Source organism: Corvus cornix, chromosome 4, assembly GCF_000738735.6.
Source record: "Corvus cornix cornix isolate S_Up_H32 chromosome 4, ASM73873v5, whole genome shotgun sequence".
NCBI classification, from domain to species: domain Eukaryota; kingdom Metazoa; phylum Chordata; class Aves; order Passeriformes; family Corvidae; genus Corvus; species Corvus cornix.
The window spans coordinates 16,089,653-16,113,191 of record NC_046334.1 but is presented as its reverse complement, the minus strand read 5'-3'; the positions used below and the strand labels follow the sequence as shown (position 1 = coordinate 16,113,191).

The following is a 23,539-nucleotide window of genomic DNA, read 5'->3' as shown; positions in this document are numbered from 1 at the left end:
AAAAAAGAGTATGGTAGTTGAGATAACAGGATATTAAATGAGTGGTTTGGTTTGGAGCTGCAGGAGCATTGCTATTCTTTTTTCACTTTCTCCTTGGAGAAAAAGTTTAGAATTTTTCTTATGACTCATGGAGGTGCCCCACATTGGACTGCTGTGTGTGTGACAAGTTTCCTCTGTGTCCTGTATCTTGAAAAGAGAGTTCTAATGTGAATATAGTGTAATGTTTCCTACTGATTCATATCAGGTATTTTGATTCATAGGGTCCTTTCATCCCTAGCTGAGGATCAGAGGTCTGGGGTGAGATGTGGTTTTTTGCAAAGCAATCTTGTACTCAGAAAAAATCACATGATGCTTCTTGTTAAATCTATATCTTACTCTCATGGAAAACTTCTCTGCATGTTACTGAGCTTTATTGGGTATTAGGGAATTTCCTAGAAACATGAAAATCGAATAACAGATTTGCATGGGGAGATTGGTGACAGTTGCAGACAGTATATGTTGAATATTGTCCATGGCATGACAGTACAGCAGTCTTGGATGCTAACTTGGAAAATATTTCATGTGGAGCTGGTGGTAGGAAGGTCCTCTGTAGATAAGTATGAAGTTAGTATCTGTGCTTAAAAAATAGGATGCAAACTTGAGCTCGGAAACAAGCTGTATGTGCTGTTGGAGGTCTACAAAAAGTAGATTTTTGTGTGTGTGTTTTCAGAAACACTAAAAACACAGGGGTTTTTCGTATCTGCTATATAGATTGCAAGCAATAAAGGGTTGGAGTCTTAGCACGAAACCAGAAAGATGATTTATTGGAAATGTCAAGGAATCAATCACAGAGCCTAATAGGCAGTTAAACAAGCTTTTCAGTTTGGGTGTGTTTAAAAGCAAGGAGGCTTGAATGGTTCTTGTTGATAAACTTGGATGCCTAGAGAGATTGCTTGGAAACTTATATGAGCAAATACTTTGTTCTGAGACTCATTGAAAGTGGAACAAAAAGAAGCTGTTTTTTGGCTAGTCTGTCATTTGCAGATTTTTTGAGGCTAATAAGGTACAAAAAAGTAAAGTAGTGTGGAAATTGGGACACGACCCTTTAACCAGCCATTAAAATTTAACAGAGGTCTTTGGAGAATGATTTTAAACTCTGACTTGTCATATTTTTTGTGGTGGTAGTGCTGAAACACCTCTACAGAACAAATGGGTGTTTTAGCTGAAAGCTTGTGTGAAAATATGTTAGTATTGACCAAGTTGTCATGAAAAGGTTACTGAATTCCAAGATAGAAGATACTCATTTCCCATCCTGGGACAAAAGAGCACATGGTGAAATTGTTGATGGCTTGGAGTGGTCTGAGTATTATTTTTTGCTGGCACTGTTGAATATACTATATGACATAGCATATATATGTAAGTAAAATTGTCCATTTAATTGGTTTAAATTACCTTTGGAATTAAAAAAAACAAATGCTTTACTAGTAAGTAGCATGTCTCATTAATGCCTTCCTGCTCCTTTGTAACATTAGAATGGCTGTTTATTTTTGTCATGAATTTTGTGAATCTGTAAACAAAGGTTGGAAAAACTTCTCATGGTAGGTTTTTTAGAGATTGGGGAATAGTACTGAAGTAATGTCCTCTGAGGTTGGGAAATGGGGAAGGTGGCCTTGGTTTTAAACATTTACACAGGACAGGATTGAATAACCTTGGTAGAGTTGTCTTGTTCAGATCAGAAGTCCATGGACAAGGAGACAGGGATTTTTGTTGCATGTTTTGTGTATTTGTAGACACATCAGTGCTACTTTGGCTTACAGATTATGAAAACACTCTCCTAGATCCGTTGTTGCCAGTTCCTGCTAGTTGCAGCTAGGCTTAAATTTGGCTTTGTGAGTAAATTACAACTTTTTTGTTTGACTTGGCAGCATTTCATCAGCTAACAAATGACTTTCAGATGTGTGTGATTGATTCTTGTTGCCATATCATTACATTTTTTAGCATTATATACTTCCTTATGGGCAGTCTAAAAGTGCTTAATTTTCTAGTTGTAATGTTTTTCTACCAATTAATCTTCTGTCACCCATTGGTCTGCCATAGGCAATGCTAGTTTGCTCTGGGAAAATCATGTAAAATTACCTTGATTTGCAGAAAGATAAGTGAAGGTGGCTGCCTGCAAAATGGTGTGTAAGAGTGGGGTTCTACAAAATTCTCTGCTGAAAATGAATTGTGGAGACTTGAAGGCATATTACAGGGAAAATAAGACACTTTGAGCTGCCTCCTTGAGAAGTGTAATTGTTGAATTGTTCTAAAAATTGTTATTCTTGTTGTCCATACAGATGAAAAAATTAAATGGAATTATGTATTATGTCATTTGCAGAGGTGAAGGTGGGTGGGAATCTCCTTGGTGGTAGAAAATCAGTAATTCCACATCTTTCTCAGCTTTTGCACCACTTCACTTTACCTTACTCAAGCTGGCACTTACTACATTTGCTTCTTGTTAATTGTCATGCTTAATGGCATTTTGTAGCTTCAATGTGCGACTCTACACTGCTGTTAAACTTTTTAAGGCATTTGTGAAAAGGAAATATCAAATGTGGCCAGTTTGCAAGTGTTCCCTTGCAAGAAAATAAATTCTCTTCAGTCAGCAGACACTAGTATAGTGTTACTGATCTCAAACACCAAGCAGAACCAAGCTAAATACTGTATTTTGTCTTGCTGTAGAACTTGGCAAAACACTGAATGGTTCAGGGTGATATTTTACAGAAATGCTGCATTGATTTGAGCATGTGGGATGGGGGAATGAAAAGTTAAATAAAGCAATTACAAATGATTTTTAAGTGTTTTAGCACCTTGAGAATTGGCTTAAATGTGGTGGTGAACTTGAAACTGCGGCTTTTTCATAAGCAATGATGAAAATGGATCCCCCATTGTTTCAATTAACCATCCACAGTTTCCTGTTATCAGTTAGGATATGGTGCAAAGTTTTAAAAGCCACATAAATTGGCTTAAGCATAAAAAAAAAATTAGAAAGTATGTTACGAAGATCACTTCTCAATAATTAATTTATAGGTAAGATCATTAGGATAATTTAGGGCTTTTGCATAGTTGTGCTGATTTTGTGGTGGGTTTTGTGCTGCTAAAATGGACGAACTATGTATCAGGAAAGTTTTAGTTGCTGTCAAAGTACAAAAAACTCTTGTAAGCTGGTGTGATGGCTGAATACAATATACTACAACGAGAGCAGGTTTTTATAACTTTTGACTGGCCCATTTGTACGCGTGAAGGGCTGGCAAATGAAAAAAGTCTTCTAGCGATGACAGAGGACAAGCTTCCAACTACCTGAGAGCTGGTTGTAATTGCAGACTCTGTGTATGATGGACCAGAAGAAATAATATTTCACTACTATGTGTGTTCAGTCAGGTGATGTACTGGGCACAAGTTTAACACAGGAGAGGGCTCTGAGAATTTCATTAGCAGGTGTGGTGAAATTGCGGGTGTTTTCCACTGATCACTTCCTTTCCTTTCTCTGTAGCAGGATGTTTTGTGGTTTGCCACATCTGCTTTCAGACAGGTTCTTCAAAATTGCCAGAGACCTTAGAAAACCCAGTGGCTGTGGTGCAGAAAACTGGGAACAGTTAGGTGTGGATACTTACATGCCTCCAGCACTCTTTTTGGACTTACTGTTGTTCAGTGTGTTGACCTGCTGTAGAGGTTGGTGGCAGCAGCTCCGCAATTCATGCTATTTTACCAATATATTTTGACACATCTTTCTTTCAAAAAAAGTTATTACCATTGGACTTAGTATTGATTTTGTTATCTAAAGTGTTGCTGACACTGTCTTGGCATTCTGTTTGTGTGAGGGATCTGGTTCATGACCTGAAGATATATCTGCTCTGGATTTTTGATAGCTGAGGTAATTCTTCCCTAAAGAAAGCTTCCATTTATATTGTGTTCAATATCTACTGAAACCAAATAAAAAGGGCAGAAAAAGTATTGCTGAGAAAAAAGGCAACACACACCAATAAAAGGAGAATCGGGTGAACAGAGAATAATCTGAGTATGGAGTCAGTAGTGAGTTAAAAACGTGTAACACAGTTTTATGGTTATTCCACTTGTTTGTGACAATCTGCAGACTGAAAGAGGAAAACTTTGTGCAAATACAGTCATGCAGTTCATGGAATACAAATTACTTTAATTGTTCACAGGTAAAAATGCTTATCATTACTGCTGTTTTGTCTATCCTACATCCACAGGTTTGTTCATACACTTAAATCTTTTGGTTTGACTTGTACAGGGTAGGTGATGTCACAATACAAAACAACAAAAAAATAAAAATGGGATGATTTCTTTCCATACAGTGGAATTAATTGGTGAGAAGGTTTGTAGAATTATTACTGTCAGCTTTGGGTTTATGGAACTGTCATCTGGATGATGAAAATGTTTGAGTACTATTCAGAGCACCTTTTTATAGTACAAATTTGGTAGAAGGTGTAGAGCATGGACAAGCTGAGTTTGTGCCAAATGGCGTACATGAATTTCTGGCGGTGAAGAAATGATTTGATGCAGGAGAAGTCCTCACTGAACTCTTGGAGGCTTTTGCTGGGCAGCAGAAGGGTGGTGCTTGTGTTTGTTCCCTGAACAAGGGGCTATTTGCCCACTCAAGCTTGTTCTGATAAGGTAACTTTGATGGCTTATGTTGCTGCCAGTAATACTCCTGCTGTGTTTTTCGAGCCACTGATTTGCATGCCTTATTGAGCTGACTTGTGTCATCCCCCCTTTAAAGTTGTTTTTCCTCCTTGCTGTTTGCACCCTTCAAACATTTGTGGAATGTTTTGTGTTCTTGACTGTCAGGGTGTCAGTCCAACCAAATGCTCATCTCCATTCCTCTGCCCTGAATGTCTGCCAAGCTGTCTTTGTTGTTTCCAGTGGAGAAAAAGGGAACTTGGTAAACAAGATGTTGATGTATTGATACAGTGTATTATTTTCCATATTGAATTGGAAAGCAAGTTTGCAAATAGCTTGTTATATATTACCACTGTTAGGGAACTTAGTGGAGAAAAAAGATCTATATTTACTCTGTATTCCTTCCGGGCTATTTTTATCAGAGAAGGCAAATAGTATTTTTCAAATGTGAATCCTACAAGAACTAGTCCAGAGTTGCAGTGTCTTCTCTGTTTATTCTGTCCTTCAAATGTGATTTTTGCAATTCTCATGAGGATCAGATTGTCTTACAAATCTTAGAGGCAATCTGTCTATCCAAGAGCAATCACCTCACTGCCTCAGGATAGGAAGGGAAAATTCATATTAGTTTTGACAATTGTTTTGCAAGTTGTTCCATCCCTTCCAAATTACCGCTATCCAAGCCTTCTATTTTTTTCAGAGATGCTAGTACAGCTTTTTAAGGTTTTGCTGTGCAGATTTAAGCTTGAATGGGCTGCTTGAATGGTAGGTTCGTCTGGAAATCTGGACCATGAGGTGAATTATGCCAGGATGCTCCCCATGTCCCAGACATGAGATACATTTTGGGAAACCCCAGATTCCTTGGCAGTCTCTCAGGAAATGTCACAGTGCTGTGAGAGCTACTTATGCCCTTCCTTCCTTACAGGAAAAATAAAGTAAAATTCTCCAGTGAACCATAATAAAGATGATAAAACCAGCTTTGTTCTGGAAAGCTATGTTGAAATCTTAGAACTGTTTTTGAATTTTTTTTTTCATTCCATTGTGTGCTGTGCCGCTTATAATGGGATTTTTTCCAGCAGAAATTTGTCGTTCCCCCCCCCTTTTTTTTTTTTCCTGGTGGTTGGTTTTTTTTGGTGTATATTTCTAAACTGCAGTTCAAATAACTTGGGATTAGAGTTTAGGACATCTAATGCGTATTTGTGAGAGAGAAGAGCTGTAAGTCATGTTAAAAATATTTAGCTTTCATGATATCCAGATGTGTCTAGACCTTCCTTTGTCTATCAGCTGTGGTGACAACATCTGTTTTCTTCTTTTCCTTTCACTTTGTGTTCTTGACAATTGAGTAATTCAAAGGATAAATTGTGGCTTAGTCCTTCCTATAAGCTGTGACACAGGGACGTGGTCAGGTACCTCTCGGCATCTGCTCTGCGTTCAAGTTGAGTCCTGCCTGCACAGAGGAGCTGTTGTTAAGTGTGTCACCTTTCCATGCTGTTGGATTCCTGTTTGTGCCATAGTACATTGCTTGGTTTTGAGAGCACGTTGTAAACAAATGTAATAAATAATATAGTGTGTGCTCACTTTGAGGATACTGGAATGTATCTGAAATTACGAGTTCAAATGAAAAGTAGGACTCAGATTCAAGTTTGAGATGAGAAAACGCTGAGAAAGGTGAGTGGGGTTCTTGACAGTGTGCTAAGGCTCAGTATTGTCTAGTAATGCAGTCATAATTGCACTTCTAACAGTCTTAAAATGATGCTGCTCATCTTCTCAGGAGCTCTTATGTGTGCTTGAGCTTGTACCTGGATTTGGCAGTAATTCACATACAGAAATTTACTTCTAGGTGATTGCCCATATATTCTTGCTCAAGTGATGCCTCTCAAGGCATCAGTTGAACAACAGAGACTAGACAGGAGTAAGGGAATAAAAGTAGGTATTTATTTGAAAGGCCTTCAAAGGTCTGGGGAGCCAGAGGCTATTCTCAAGATGGACAACAGGTCACGAGTTCACCTAAGGCATCACGACCTCTGTTGTGCCATTTTCCGCAAAAAATTGCGTACCCCTGACTGTGGTAGATATTGTCACCCTTATTATGGGACCAGCAAATGAAAATGCCCTCTTGGGGACAGCAGGCAGGTTTTTTTGGTTACCAGAAATGTGCATTCTTAGCTCATTACCCTTCTTGGGAGAAATGAACCTCTTAGCATGGACGGGAGGATTTTCTTACACAGTTCTTTCTGGTGTACAGGTCTGTTAGGAAGGGGGGACAGAAGGTGGGCTGGTTTTAGCTTCCCTGCCTGCCACCGTTTGAGAGGGGCAGGTGGAGTTTTGCGTGACAGCCCGGGCCCTACCTCCCTTACATTTCTCCACTGTTGAACCAGGTGTGGAGTGTGAAAGGCTGAGCACAGCTGCACAGCTGTGCTGGTGTTATGCTTGGATCCCCTGTGCGGGTGTTTGTGCAGGAAAAGCCGTGTGACTGGGCTGGATAAAAGAGTAGTAACCTAATCATTGCCTAGTAAATTCCTGGGAATGTATTTTGCTTGTACAAAAATATTTACAAAGGCAATGTTCATTTGCCAGTTTCGAGCAGAAGAAAATAAATTGAGGTGAAATTACAAAAGGAGGGGTTTAAAGAGGGGGCAGGGCAATAGGAGATGGTTTGAAATCAATCACACATGCTCCTCTTCCACCTGCAGTTTCTTGGATCCAGAAAATGAACCTCGGCCTCTTTTCCATTCATACTAATTTTTCAAAATTATTTTTGAGTAACTAAAAACAACCCCCCAAAACAAACCTACAAAAAAGCTCTATAAAACTATTAAAAATAGTAAAAAAAAGGAAGCTGTTCAAGCTTTATAGGTTGTTCAGCAAGCTTTAAAGAATAATGTGAATTACTGCAAGGGAAATTTTTCAATTATTTGCTTAGTGAGTAAAAGATGTAATTTCTTTTTTTTTTAAATTAAAACTTAAAATTAAAACTGCTTACTGGATCTTTTCCCACTCTGCCAGAAGAAAACATTGATTAATGTCAAGCCTAGGGATAACTTTGGTGCAGTCTCTACAGAGGTCTGATGACAGTGATGAAAATGAAGTAGATCTCCTGGTGATTTAGCTCTCTATGTCTTGCACTTAGCTTTAAAACTGACCGTATTTTTCAGTGAGTTTTGGTGAAGGTTTGATATGAATTTAGTCATATCTGTTTTGTTGCTGGAGTTGAAAAGGAGGAAGAGTTAGCAGTGCACAGATAAATTTTCAAGGATTTTGGAAATAAACTTACACAACTTCTTCATTAGCTGTATGAAATCTGACTCAATGTGAACAGGATTACCTGTATGGCTTGGTCATTAATACTGGCCATATTATGTGTTTTGGTCATGTGAATTGTCCCAGTGAAGTGTATATATATATGTCTGCTAAGAAATATTTGACTCTCTTTGAACACCAAAGTGAATGTGTTCTTGAAAATGCAGTGGTAATGGTTGAACTTCCAGGCTATTCACAAGATTTTTTGTGCCACTGAAGGCAGAAATAGCTGCTCCTTTGGAGAAGTTTCAAACATATTCTGTGTAAGGACTAAAGCATCAACTCATAGCGTGGGTAGACAAAAATCTGAATTATCAGCATCTACTACAGCAAGGTATCTCATGAAAAATTTACTTCTGCTTCCAAGTGTCAGAACTACTTCCTGCAGAGCTTACAGATCAACCTAGTTCCTATCAAGCTGTGTACCGAAGAATGGAGCTCCAGAAGAAGAATTTGTTCACCATTAAATAACTTCTAATGTGTAGAAATATTTTCAGAATAGGGGAAAAAAACCCTGGAAAGCTGGGACTTAACTCTGCTTTTAATGTTTTGGATTCGGTCACGGTTATGTTAATATTTGAAGACAGAGAAAACGAAACATACATCCTGCCTGGAACATCAATTAAAACAAGAAACCCACCTACAATTGGTGAAGGGAGTGGCTTCTTCTCACACTAATAACCAGAAGTTATATTAGCAGTGGATGTACAGAAATGTTTTTTGCTATGCTGTAACTATTCAAATAATAAAATGAGCAAGGTTTATGTACTGGTGGCTGAGATTAAGGACTGCAAGTGCTTGTGCTTTCAATTTCTCTCTTGGTTAAACATCTTGTAGGCTTGTCTGTCTTGGGGGTGTTGGGAAAGTGATGGATTTAGTCCTTTGGTCTTGGGTTTCCTGGGGCTTCCAGTACTGAGAGGTGTACATTCTTTCCCCTTTTGTCTAATTTCCTCCCTTTGAAGTGGAGATCAGGCTTCCATTGAAAGCAGAGGTTGTCCAGATACATCGCATATGAACATCTGACTTTGAGAGTACATGAAAGGCTTTTATTACTTTCTTTTAACATTTCTGTCTCGTAATATCATCTTAAATCACACTATGAAATGAAATCATAATAGTTGCCGCTTAGATTCCTTGTGTGTTGTAGAAAGCTTAATGCCTTATGGTACAGGATCTCTCAAGGCCTAGCTGATATTTCAGGTGCATTGGCTTCCGTATCTTTGGAAAAAACCCTTCATCATCTGCATCCAATTTAGCAGAGAGCTGGAATGCCAGAAACATGTTTTTGTTCCTGATGAGTATAAATGCAAGCACTCTGTGAGCGAAAGCATCACATTGGAGTTGTTCAGCTCTGTTTGTGCAAAGCAAGTTCTAGCTGCTTTTATGTATTTCTAGGCTTTGTTCTGTAATCTCTTTGGTGTGGGCTGAGCCTGGAGGGCTGGAGTGAGCCCACGACGAAGCCATTGGGTCAGCTGTGGTTCCACTTAGCTCTTGGTGTAGGGCAGAGGAGCCCTGCTGCTCTGCTCCTGCTTGCAGGTATTTGTGTGGGGATCTCAGTCCTGAATGAGCTGGCTGGTCCTGGAGCTTTCTCCCAGATCCTGGCAAAGGACACTTGGTGATGTTTGATATCTCAGTACCTTGTACTCTGATGCTTCAGCAGGCATTGGTGCACACAGTAGGTAGGTGATGCTGCTCTATTACAGTGCCTAGTCAAAACCAGCAACTGGATTAGCAGTTTTCCTGTTTGTTTTGCTGAAACACTTGGCAAATTTCATCATCCTAAGAGGCAAAGTGTGTTTGTGCTTGTAGGCATTGGTGTGTTTTATATCTGTTTTGTCCAGATTCCTTTACCAGCCTATTGCTGTGAAGCTGAATGCCTTCCACAAACAATGTCTGACATCTGTTACCTGTGCTGGATTGTTTTTCTCTGTGTCAACTTGGAAATTGTATGTATAAAGCTATTTTTTATTTATTTGAAACTTCCAGAGCATTTGACTGTTTTGTTAGGAAATGCAAGGTCAAATAAATATTTTTGATTAGTCTTGCTGTTTACACTTAACAGCTCTGAAACGGCACCAGCAGTATTATGTCTTCTAAAATACAAAGGCCTTTGGAATAATTGAAAACAAAAGAGTGAAGAATTAGAAAAGCTTTGCCAGAGCTAATCTAAGAAGTCAGGTGACAAGACAATAGTCAGGGCATCTATTCTTCCAGCTCCCAAAGTACAAAGTTCTTTGTGTTTTTTAGAAAACCCAACTGTTTCTACAGTGTTTTCTATTTGCACTGGCTAATCTGGTTTTTTTTAAAGGTTAATTATCTTTTTCTATTCATAAAGGTTGAAATACTATCTTGAGAACCCCTGTGTCTGTTGGAAGAGAAGCTGAAAAATCTTACTCCATCTGCATCTGTTCTAATTGAACTTGGTTCCTAAATTGGGGTGAATGATGGATCAAGCTGATAAAACAGACAACTCTATGTAAAAATTGCTTTCTAGGGGATTGATGCTTCGAGATTTTACCTTCAAACTTAGAAGAGCAGAGTTAACTTTCAAATCATCATCTTACCAAGAGCAGAAGAAAAAGTAAGGGTGTAGTTAGGGTTGCAGACACAGAGAAAAAGGAAGTCAAGTATGAAGTTACCAGGAGGCTGGATTAATTTAATTGCCTTATACTGGCTTTTCTGCAGTGTCTGTTCTAGAGGTTGGTTGTAAGTATGATTCCTTGGGAAAACTGTCCATAACTGATAGTTGTAAAATAATAAAAGTCACAGTTGTACTTTTACCCAGCTCTACTGAATTGGCTTTGCAAATGAATAAATTGTGGTGCTGATTCTTTTAGCAGTCAACGCATGTAATTCATACTTTTCAGAATGCACCTTATTCTGTAAAAAGAAATCCTCAGACAATCTGTGCTTTGGCAAATAAGGAACTGCTTGAGTTTGTGAGACACTGATTTGAACTTCATTTGGTTTCCTGCACTGATAAAACATGTTGCTTTTGAAATGCAGGATGGTGTTTGGTGCAGGTTATAGATAACCTGAAGGTTACAAGCAAGGCAAAAAAGGTGTCCTTTTCTTCTTTCTGAAAATAAAGAAAAAAATCAAGAAAACAACAGTGCAGAGCCATGATGGTCACATGGAGAGAGATGGGGTATTTTTGGGATGTGGATGGCAAGGCTTCTCTGCTGTTTTGACTACACTAATGTGAAATAGTAAGGCTGTCTGACTGGAGGTGATAACCTCCTTTCCCTTGGGCATGCTGATGTTCTCCTCTGCAGATAGTGACTCACATAAAACACAAACCATCCTTACTGTAAAGGGAGTTGATAAGAAAAGGTAGATTTTTCTGGTTTGTTCTTGACGCTGTGTTTTGCTGTTAATGACCTGTGTCATTCACAGCAGGAGAAATTTATATTCTCAGGATACCTCGCCTCTCTTAAGTTAGATAAATTGAATAAATTGAACTCTGTAAACATGGCCATGCTCAGCACAGTTTTGAAGTGTCTGCAGATACAGGACCTGCCATCTTTGGATTATTTTTCTTCTGCTTTTGCACCTGTTTCTCTGAAGTGTTAGTCCTAGTTAATGTCACTGTCTCTTTTTGTAGCCTACCTAAAATCTGGAGAGTGCCTAACATTGTTTGCCTACTAGTTGGTGCTTTTTTTTAAAAAAAGAAACCAAACAAGAAATGTTTTCCTTAAGTTTTATGTAAGTAACATATACATGTCTTCTTTGAATCCTTTCAGGTGAATAACTCAACTTGGTTTTCCCTTATCTCATTTTGGGTGGAGCAATGTCAGAAAAAGATGCTTACATGTTTTTAGCTGGCTTTCAGGTCACTAAAGGTAACCAGTTACTTGTTCAAGTGTTCTTGACTTTGGTTCTGCTTCTCCTTCAGCTCACATAGCATAGTAGTGACCAGAAAGAGACACATGAACATAAAATTCTTGTAGAGAAGGTGTGTTCACCTTTTAACTGTGGGTTGTGATGGTAGAGTCTGAAAACTGTGGATGCAACACAGCAGAGTTGGCTTTGCCTTTAATGGTTCCTTCAGTACAAGCTGGAAAGTAGGTGTTAGCATCCATGCACAGATTGACCTTCTAAAGGATAAGGACCACATGAATTTATTCCATTCCCCCATATGAATTCATTTTAGAGACAAAGCATAGTGTTGGTGTTGGTGCTGATTTAGGAATTCAGGGACAGTGTTCTCTTCGCTTAGAGCTTTACTGGAAAGGGCAATGCCACAATGGTATCATTTTTCATTTACTAATACATGATAATTTTTCATTTACTGAAACAATTTAGGTGGCGTGACATACTCACAGCTGCTTCCTGAAGTACATAGGAAAGATTGTGGACTCTCTTTTTCTGAGGCAGACTTGGTTTTAAAAAAGTGAAATGTTAGTTCCCTAAGTATGAATTAATGCTTTTCCTGAGCAGAAGATGGAAATGTCAACTACAAAGTAATGGTGCTTATGTAGAGTTGGCTTTTTCAGTGGAAAGATACACATCTGCTTTTAAAAATTTTGACTATATTGTCTCCAGTATTCTAGCATGGAAATTTATGTCAGTATGGTTAATGTGTTTAAGTGACAGAGGCAATTACCATTTACATAAAACATTTCTGAACAGCATTAAAACTAAACTGATTCCTGTTTAAAAGTAGGTCTATTTAAAGTTTAGGTCCTGCTGGGGTTGGCATGCAGAGAGGACACAAATCTTGGCTCTGGTACTAAGTTTAGTAGGAATGGAAGCAGATGCACCTCTGAGGTTGCCAACTTTGAGCCTTTGGTTCTGACTTGCCCGTGTTTGGGTTGGGACAGTGCCAAGATACTTTCTGAAGCTGGGTGGGTGCTCACTACCTGTGTACAGTATGTGCTTACCTGCTTAATATCCGTGTGCTCCTCTGCGTGCATACAGGACAGCTGGGAAATGGGCATGGTAGTTCTGGATTTCAGTGCCGGCATGGGCTGTAACTCTGTCAGTTCCTCTGATACGCTGGGACAGGATGCTCCCACAGGCACATCTGTGATGCCATGGTCCTTCTGGGGAACACATGGAAGTGGGAGAGATCTGCTTCAGAGGAATCTCTCAGCAGATCACCAAGTGCTGCTGTTACTTGAACTTCTTTGAACTGAAAGGGATAAACATTATATTGTGTGTAACAAAGCAGAGGGAGTAATTTTGCCTGAAATGTTCATAGCAAATATGTTCAAAATAAGTGCATGGATTTCTGTTTGTCACATGTGAACTAATGTAAGACTGAAAAGGTCATTGTGGGCTGAGTTAAGCTGGGTTGAACCTTCCTTTGTTTCCCCTGAGGCTTCTGTGGAGGCACCCAGAGATAAGGTTCCTCCTGCTCTGAACATCTGAGTATCGGGAGAGATGTTGCCAGCCAGTACTTGCTGTGTTAATCTTTTTTTGCCAGAGTTGGGATTTTGCTGGGACTACATTTGCTCTGAGCAAGAGAGGAGTTTGAAGTGTGGTGCAGGCAGCAAATATATTCATCTTTCTTCCTCCCACTCTCCAGCAACTACCAGCTCTTTCTGCAGAACCTGTGAGCTCCTTTGATTTGCAAGTACTGCAGCAGATTTGGGAGGAAGCTTTTGCTGCTGTAGACAAACTAGAATGTATTTTTGCTGCTTGGCAGCATACTTAGTGAATGTCACTTGTAGCATCTTAATTCTCTTGGTCAATTTTACAAGGAATTTGCAAGGCCTGAACAGCTGTGAATAGGACAACATGGAAAGTCCTGTTGTATTGGATTTCCTAAAAAAGTGTTCAGCCTTGTTTCAGTCTCAGTGATTCACTGTCAGAGGGCTGCTGACATCTGTACTCAGATGTCTTTTGCCACCAGTCTTTGAGAACAAAGAGTAGTGCTGGAGATTATTTTTATACTTTCAGAGATCATCTGTTGAGATCGTGCTTGGGCACAACTCATAATCAATTCTTTTGTAAGTGAAGCCAGTATATGCTGAAGTATTCACCACTCACATGTGGGAATTAAGTTACTTTTAAGCTGTCCTTATGACCACTTTCTCCATGTAAAGTATGAAGCTGTAAACAGGGTTTATGTATTTTCAGTGTCAGATATTCAGAGGCAGTGTTACCCTTTGGTTGGAAGAGACATCTGGGACTTGGAATATCTTTCAGCTGTTCCAGATGCCGCTTTTGACTTGCTCCCTGGCCTTTTCACTGCTCAGTATTTCAGCTCCTAAGACTTGTCAACTGTTCTGCATTTCTTTGTCCATCTTGCATCACTTGACCCTTTCAGCTATCAGAGGCTCTTTACTGCCTTGTCTGTAGTTTTTTAAGCTTCTCCAGATAGTTACAGCTGATTTTCTGCTGTATGCAGTTTACCTCTAGCATTGCCAGTTGTGCAGAATAAGACACTTGAAATGGGAGTCTGGGCAGAAACCTGGAAGATAAAGGACCACTTCATTCTAATCATAGAACAGTTTTGAGTTGGAAGGGACCTTTTAAAGGTCACCTAGTTCAACCCCTGTGCAATGAACAGGGACACCTTCACTTTTCCAATCACTTTGGTAGCAGCAACCTTGTCTTGCAACTGTGTGCTGCCATGTGACGAAAAAGCTGAGGGGATATATAATAGTAATGGGTAACATGCAAAAGCATAACAGAGACTGTTACCCTTGGAAGTTGTTTCTGAAGTTCTTCAAAACCCTTCCCTGTGCCATGACATTTTGCAGCCACTCCTAAATCAGACATGGTGTATCTGTACTTGAGAAAAGATACCCAGACAGATTGCGTGCAAATGCTTGTGGGTTACACAAGTCTTCTGCAGGTGGAGTCCATCTCCACCCAAAACAGGTAGTGGGATTAGGAAGCGATGGAGAGAACTAGGTGTCAGAAGAGAATCCATCATAAAAAAAGTGTTCTTGGCAGTGCAGTTTTGTTATGGGTCCTGCTGCCACAGCAGTGGTGGGAGGACAAGAATGGATTTGCTCAAAAGCTGATGTGTGGATTTAAACAGAATAGGACCGAATGGCAAGGGCAGCAAAAGTTAAAGCTCTGAAAATTACTCCAAATGCTGATCTGACAGTGTGATGCTGCAGTAACAGAACTGCTGCAGTTGCTTTGCTTTTACAAAACTAGTGTACATGTTTTACTACCACTAGTCACAATCACAGGAAAGAAATATACACATGCAGAAGTGGATGTTTTCAAAAGTGCCTGACCGAACTTGTTAACTAATTCCTGTTGTAATTCACAAGAAATGGAATGTCTTCTAAATCCTCTAGTCCCGTTCTAGCTGGGCTGTTTATAGCTGTGCTTGAATTCCTATAAGAAAACAGAAGACTTGTAGAGGTTTGGCTGGTCTAAGAATATCTGTTAGATGGTTCTGACATGAAAATGCAAATCAGGTACTAAAGAGCTGTATTTGACTAAGGCCTCAATTTTCTGGCAAAATTATTGGGTCTTGGTTTTCGAACTGATCCCAAAATATATTGCAAAAGTAATGGAAGTCTTTCCAATGGCTTCACCAGGCAGTGAATCTCATCTGCTACAGTCTTACTGGTGAGAATACCTCACAAATTTTTTGTTTTACCTAAGGAGTAATTATTTAGGCCTTGGAATTAAAATTCTTTCAAGCAAAATATATCCAGGCTGTCCCTGTTAGGACAAAAGCGAGGGTGAGGAATGCAGAACAGCCAGATTATGATCTGTGCCTAGGAACATTACTGCCAGTAGTACAGGAGATTTCTCAGATGTCTTGGAAAACCTTTTGGATAAATGTATAATGTCTGTTCTAAAAGTTTGTGGAGGAAAGCTACTGGCAAGTGCACTGCTGCAGGTTTTGGAAAAGAGCAAGACTGGAATGCTGTAAAATCTCTTCTTGCAGTGACAGAAACCGAGACTTGCTACATGCAGTGTAAAAATGGTTGCTACGCACAAACAGAAAGTTAGCTTTCTTATTAAGTATGCTTTTACCTCTTTGACGTGTTTTTCCTTCTATGTGCAATATCCTTTTGACACAAGAGATGAGTAGCAACTGATTTGAAGTACCCTGATGGTGGGAAATAGGCCAGTCTTCTGCTTCCTGGAGCAATTGCTTACAAACTCACTCCTCGGTTGCAGCAGAGATTCAGGTGTCTTGAGACATCTTACTAGAAAATGAATGCTGACAATGTTTTCACATACTAAATGGTTTTAAGAAGTTGCTACTCAGCAAGACTAAATCAAAATTAAATAAAAGGAAACTTGCTGGTCAGAGGCAGGAACTCTGTACCTGAGAGACACTGATAATCTTAAACTCAGGCACTTAAGCTCTGTATAGCTCATCATAAATAAGTAGAAGGGAACCCAGAATTAGATGTCACTTGGAAAGTGATATAAGTGTGGAAGTATTAATCTGATTTTATAGAGAACCATTGTGTCACAAAGACTGTTAGGAATTCTGCGTGTGCGTGTGTGCGCACACATATTTGGCAGATGCATTCATCAATAACCAAGCCAATTGTTGCTGCAGAATTGCTGCCTTTTACTAGCTATCTGTCCATGTGCCTGACATGGAAAAGACAACATGTCTGTGCAGTGTTGTGTGTGCCTGCCCTTTTGTGAGGGGAAGAGAATTCGGTGGTGTGGCAGGCTGAAGGGGTACGGTTCCGGGGCAGCAGGCACTCTGGCGGCCTCCCACATTTATCCATTTTGTGCTGGGTGACATTAGGCTGTAAAGAACAGCATTTGAGCAGTGGCAAAGATGAATAATTACTGCAAGTGACCTCTGCTGATGTTTTGGATGCTTGAAATGTGCTATCTTGGCCATGAGAAATTTCAGTGAGAAGAAAAACACTGACTGCAGACCACTGGGGTTTCTTGCCAAACAGATCATCTTCATGCAGTCCTATGACTATTCTTGTAACTGGCTTTGTGTGCTTTAATGAGTTTCTCTGACTATTTCCTGGCAAAATGCTGGGATCTGGGGGAGCTGCCCAATTCCATAATTCAAGTATTGAGTGAGTGGTAGCTGAGGAGAAACACTTCCCTGCTTTCTGTGCCTGCCACCGGCACAGACCTTCCACATTGGCAAGGAGAGCCTAAGTGCAGTTAGCTGCCTTCTAGACAGAGCAGTGAGAGAGGCAAGTGGCTTTACGGGAGCAGAAACAGGTTGGATTGAGGCCAGCAGTGGTAAATGTTGATGGTCTCCATGGACCAGGAGATGTTGATGCAGAGCCAATGTGTCAGGGAACATTTCTCATTTTGTTTGCTTTGCACTCCTGATGTCCAGACAGGCCCAGGAGAATGAGCCCACAGGCAGCCCCAAATGAATATATTGTATAGAATTTATTAAGTTCTGGTCATTACCTAAACTGGAGGCTAGCCAAGTCAGTAGAGTTGACTCTGGCAGCAAGTACAAGTTGTGTTTCCTGTTGAGAAGATGAGTTTGAGGAATATTCTCATTCAGTGCTTGAAAATGCATGGCTTTCTGCCTTGTCTTATGAGGCCGAGAGGACTTGGAGTATGTTGATATAATTCCACACTTTGTCATGTGTTGTTTACATACTGTTTGCACCTCACTGTTCTCTGCATCAGTGCCAGCACCCTGATATTTCTGCAATTTATTTTTATGATCTTAGTGTTGAAACAGCTGTAAAAACAAGCAGTGTGAAAGTGAGCCAGCTGCTGGAATTTCTGATTCCAAGTCTGGTTTGTAGTAGGCAGACATTGGAAGGGAAGGATATATGAAAACAACAAATACACTTTATCTCAGGACCAAATGCAAACAAGTTAGGTGGCTGAATTTTTAACTGCTGAAGAGAATTAAATCACTAATGAATGAAATAATACAGCTTTTTTTGTACAGAGCATGTCCAAGGATATACTACTGCTTTAAAGGAGATCTTACCCTGTAGAGCAGTAGAACTATCATCTCTCCTACACCTCATTTGTTTTAATGTTGCAGAAATAGTTTGATAGACATCAGACAAAGAGATGGGGATGTACTAACACTTTTCCTTGGCGAGATAAAATCCATATACTTCATATACTGGTGTCAGCACCATTGGCATGTGACTTTGTGAAACAAAATAAAAAATAGTCTTTCATCCAAGCAGCTAATTGTTTTTGACTTTGGTATTTAGATTCTTGTTTATGGTCCAAGTGTAATAGGGACCCAATGTCTTCAGCACTGCAGTGATACATACAGATACTGTACTTAAACTCTTCCTTGAGGCTCGCCCAGGCAGCAGAGATGAACTGATGAGCTCAGCAGTTGTGCAGCAAGGAGCACAGGGTAGCCTACGGGTAATGATTTTGTTCCTTTTTTCAGTTCCAGTAATTTACCTGCTGTTTACAATGCTTTCTGTAAAATACTTGCTAATTCACTTTCTAAGGGTGTGAGTTGGAAGGCAGCTTCTTGGTATCTACTTAGGTCCACCCAAAAACCAGCAGCATCCAAGAGATTCCCGCTCGTAATCAGAAAATGCCAATTACGAGTTGGGTGCGTTTCCTTTTGTGTGGTCTGAGGACTTGTCATCTGGTTCATTGTTGTTCTCGCAACTGTAACCACAGACAGACACGCACAAAAAATCTTTATCTGCTCAGAAAGCCAGACACATTTGTATGTTTTGTGGGGACACTTTGCTCAAGTAAATCTCACAGTACAAGTGTTCTGGGTGACTCTAGGTGAACCCTAAAGATGCAGGAGAAAGATTGCCTTTCTCTGAGAAGAATACCAAGTGATTGAAATTTTGATCCTGCAGTTCGTACTCTGCTGAAACCTCAGTGCTTGTGTTGAGACCTGTTAACCTCAGTGGCACAGGGCAGCGAGGAGTTGTAATCATGGCAATCAGATGCCAGGATCCAGCCCAAATCAGGGACATGACAACGAGACTGTGTGTGGGTATTAAAAGAAAAAACTGTAAACACACAACAGAGATGGAAGCTGGAGAAGTTGTTCCAAAGGAGGATGTGTGAGCAGTAGGAAGAAGGGAGCCAAAGGAAAAAAGGGCTGAAAAACACTTCTGGCTGCAATCTATTGATTTCTTCTTGTATTGTGATTTATTTTATGGTGATGTAACACTATCCAGACAAAGTACTTGGATTAATTGTCAGAGGGATGCTTTCATCTGTCAAATGAGTGTTATCTGCATTTCTAGTCTGCCTTAGAAACTGAGTACATCCCTTTGCAATCCCAATGCCCATTCACTATGTTCAGTAAAGGTATTGTTGCTGTGTAGGGGACCAGAGCAGGAGTGCAAGGCTTGGACTCACCAACCTACTTTGCCAAATCAGGACACGAAGTTTCAGTCTAGATATCCTTAGTCAGAGATGTCTGCTGCCTGCAGTGTCAAGAATATTCCATTCTTTTCCCAACCTGGTGTTTGGAAACAAAACACTACCTATGAAGCCAGCTTTTCTGGGCCCTAACAGCTGTGCAAGCTTCTGATGAGGCAAGAAAGATTGCCAGTGGTAGTCTGGAAAGAAGAGAAACATACTTTTCTTCAAGCACTTACTGACAGTGAAATTTCACCATTGATTTTGCACACTGCTGTGTTTGTGGTCAAAGTCACATTTTATTCTGTTTAGGTATAAACTCTTTGGCACATGTAGGTTTTGGTTTGATTTGGATTTTGACTGGAAATACCAAAACTTGCAACTCAAAAGCCTGTGTTTGTGCTCTAGACTTAATAAGGGATCAAGAAAAGCTTTTTGACCATGAAGGTTAAGCACATTACTACATGATTATATGTACAAAATCCATCAGTAAGAGTCATGACTGTCCAGAAATGGTTAGAAGGTATAGTTTTAATAAGGCCAAAATGCCACATGAAATTTACAGTTCAGCTCTAGTTTTGACACAGTTCTTGTTGCCTTAAGATGGGCCAAAATTCTTCATGATTTGCCAGATGTATATAACAAATGTCTGGGCACAGACTCACTTCAGTCAGGGCTTGCTTGTGTGAGGTGATGTGCAGCTATTCTTGCATTTACTGTCACCGTTCCTTTAAGTAGACTTCAGTAAAATGAACAACAACAATAACAAAAAAAGCCTGCTTGTCTGGTGGGGTAAAATTAAGCTTTGGTGAAGCAGAGGCTTTTTTAACATTTCCCTGAAAGTCCCAAGCCTGCCAAGGAATTGTAAATGGGGACCTCCAGTAGTCAGCTGCTTTCCTTAGTATGAGGAAGTACTGTAAGTTCACTCCTTGTTAGTGCCTGTAATCCAGCAGAACTCACCTCTAGAAACAGCTGATGTCTTCTTCAGTGCTGGTCAAAATGTCTTGCGCAGCAGTTGAACAGAGCTTTTGCCTCTTGCCTGCTTTTTAGCAGTTCATTATTATTTTAGTATTTTATAGGTGAGTAGTAATTCTCTCAGCTGATGGGGTGCTGGTATGAGAACAAGCAGGCCGATGGCAAATGCTTTTCTAACACACTTTTGTAGTCAAGGCATGTTTCTTTTACAGCTGTGTTGAAAGGAGCAAGTTACTGCCTGGATAATAATCTAATTATTTTACCTTTTCCTCTTGTTTGCCCAACAGGAGAGCTGCCCATTCCCAGTATGGAAGAACACAATGGCTCTTCAGAGACTCCTGCCCTGAGCCAAGGGCGGCACATTGCTATCAAGTGTGGGTGGCTGCGGAAGCAGGGGGGCTTCGTCAAGACCTGGCACACGCGCTGGTTTGTCCTCAAGGGGGACCAGCTCTACTATTTCAAAGATGAAGATGAAACCAAGCCCTTGGTAAGTGTAAGGAGGAGACAGGATGGGAGGTCAGGGAGTAAAGTAAGTTAATGCAAGCAGAATTGTCTGGTGTGTGAAGCACTGAACTTCTCCACCTCTGTCACTGACTCAGTGTTGCATTTGGGATTTTGATTACACTGAGTCAGGCCCTGGCAGTTAGTGTGGTTTCCCCATCAGGCTCATTTCTAAAACTTCCTTTCTCAGGTCAGGTTTTCTCATTTCTGCATTTTAAAGGGAAAGAAGTATGCAGGAAGTAGCAAAAGTCATCAGTCAGATGCCCTTGACTGAGGCAGATGCATAAGCTGTATTTGAAAAGATACTGCTTGTGGGTTTTTTTGGTTTGTTGTTGTTTTTTTCTGCTTACTATGCAGAGTATCCCTGCTTTGTGTCTTCCCAAATAACACCCTAGCCTGAATACATTGCCATCTGTAATATGGAACAGACTGGTGTCTGTCTGCCTGGTTCTGTTGTGGCGATTTAGTGCTCCTTAATCCTCATTTCTCCTCCTATCTATTTAGCTTTTTCACTAGCATGCTTCAGGGCTGCCTATCCCCAGAGTGCCATAGGAGTAGAGTTAAGTAGTGCTGCCTCTTGGGTCAGGGCAGGCCTGAGCCTCTTAGGGTCTCCTGCTAGCATCTACAGGAGTATGATAGTCTCATGTATTAATGATTTTCCAGATGTTTGTGATGTTAGAAAAAGGCTTTGACATCTGGGAGTTACTTCTGTGCAGGTACTAAAATGTGATCATCACAGCTGTATTTTTTATGGCTATGAAATTTCTGGTGGTCTACCTTTTGTATGGAATTTCACAGGGAGTTCTCAGAGATGTAAAACCCATCTAATCCAGTTTCCTGTATGGAACAGGTCATGACACTTGGCCGAGCTTTACAGCTTGCATTATGGTGCACATGTTAAGAAAAGTATTCAGTCTTGAGGTAATGGTTTCCAAATTGTGAATTAATTTCTAAGTACCTATTTCACTGCCTTGGTAGCTGTTTCCCATAAAATTATCTCAGATAGTTATTATTTGATAGGTTAATCAAATAACACACTGCTTATTTACACAAATTATATGATAGGATGACTGCTTTGAGTATGAAATAGTTATTAATTTTTGGGAAATTCAGCATATCTTCCACTGTATATATTTTGTTAATCAAGAGTGTAAAAAGCAGCCATCAAACTAAAATGTTTGTGGGCCAGATCCTGGGTTTCCAGAATATAACTCTGCTTTCTAGCACTTGATCTCTGCCAGAATGTTTGCATGCAAAGACTTCATGGCTTTTTTGAGAGGTGGCACAATGCTATGTTTCATGGAACTTTCTACAGCTCAGAGCCCAATTTATCTTCTTGTCCATCTGCTACTGACCTGTGGGATGGCTTCAGAATATCCTACTGACTTTGCTACTTCCCTTTTGTGAAATGGAGGTGGTGATTCTGATCTGATACTTGTGATAGGTTAGGGTAGCAGTTTGTGAAATAACTAAGAGCTTATTTGAATTTTCCACTTCAGTCTCGAGCAAGTTCATAAGGACACTTAGAAATACAAAATGGGGTTGGAAAAGTGCTGAGAGAAGTATAACTTAAAATATGCCAGTGGGTTTGGAAAATTAATGGGCCTGTCCAAATTAAGATCAGTCAATATCTTACCTTGGTGTAGCTTTTGAAATGTTTCTGAAACAAACTGCGTAAGTGTCAGTGCCTGAAATATGTCCCAGGTTCAATGCCATAACAGAACTATTTTTTTCCCATTACATTGAAGGGTTTGCTGCATTAACTTTGACAAGAAAATCACTATGACCTTCTGGAAACCCTGTTGTTCTTGCTGTGGAGAGCTAAAGCAAAGAACTCCTCTGATACTGCGAATTTTCAGTGCACAGGGATATTAGGAAATGGCAAGCATATATTGTTATATTGGATCTATATTTAGGATAAATACCTCTTTGTTTACTACTGGCTTGTACAGTCTGTACAATTCACAGATGTGCAGTAATTCTTTTAGACAATAATACAATGGAAGAAACTTAATGAGGTTTTTTTTCCAAATCAGATTTTAGGTTTTATTTTGCTTTCTGGTTGGTTGTGTTTGGAGGGAGGCAGAGCAGTGATTGCTCATACTGAGGAACATTCTAATTGCACACCTTGTGTATATATATATTTATAGACGGTGGAAGAACTACAGTAGGAGAGGACAAGACAAGCAGTGACCTTATGTTCATAGCTCATATTCATGTTAATATGAGTTAGAGAAAAGCAGAATCCAGTTTCTGGTGCAAATTCAGTGGGTGTCCTGAGCACCAGTCTGCTTAACATTTGGTCTTGGCTTCTGTTCAGTCAAGAACAGATATTATGCCATGGTGTTTGTATTTTTGAAAGTTAGGGAGATGTGAATGGAGCTGAATTTCAGAAAAATATGATCTGGCAGACTTTATTCTCCAAGTGACTGTGTATAATGGGAGTAAAGAGAAGGAGGAACATTTTGTGTTTCAACCATCAGTAAATGCTTTGGAATTCCTGAAGCAGGCTCATTTCCTGCTCATAATAGAGATAGCTACCACATAGGCTTTAGTCTGTGTACATCTCCTTGGCATCAAGGCTATTAAATTTAAAAGTCTTCAGCTGTCAGTGTGACTGTGGGGAATTGCCTCTGCCAGCCTGTGCCTATAGGCACACAGAGCTAGTGAAGAACAACAGAAGAAAAAGCAGTGCACAGCTGTTAGTCTTACAGTCAAGGTCAGTGAATTGTCATTGATTGATTGTTATCGTCAAACACATGAATCTTTCCCTTGTAATGTTTTATCAATAAATTAGCATCTACCTTTTGCTCTGATATCCCTGAAATATCTCTCAGGATCTGGCAAAGATGGCGTTTCTGTTTAC

The 23,539-nt window shown here is 39.9% G+C and overlaps 1 protein-coding gene across 2 annotated transcripts in view; it reads left to right on the top strand.

Moving 5' to 3' along the window:
• The window catches only part of ARHGAP24 (Rho GTPase activating protein 24), a 185,071-nt gene that overhangs the window by 10,012 nt on the left and 151,520 nt on the right, over positions 1-23,539 (top strand). For both annotated transcript variants that reach the window (XM_039551303.1, XM_039551304.1), the window contains exon 2: positions 20,460-20,659. In XM_039551303.1, the coding sequence (XP_039407237.1) occupies positions 20,480-20,659 (180 nt within the window). In that variant the 5' untranslated portion in view covers positions 20,460-20,479. The remainder of the gene's footprint in view (positions 1-20,459; positions 20,660-23,539) is intronic.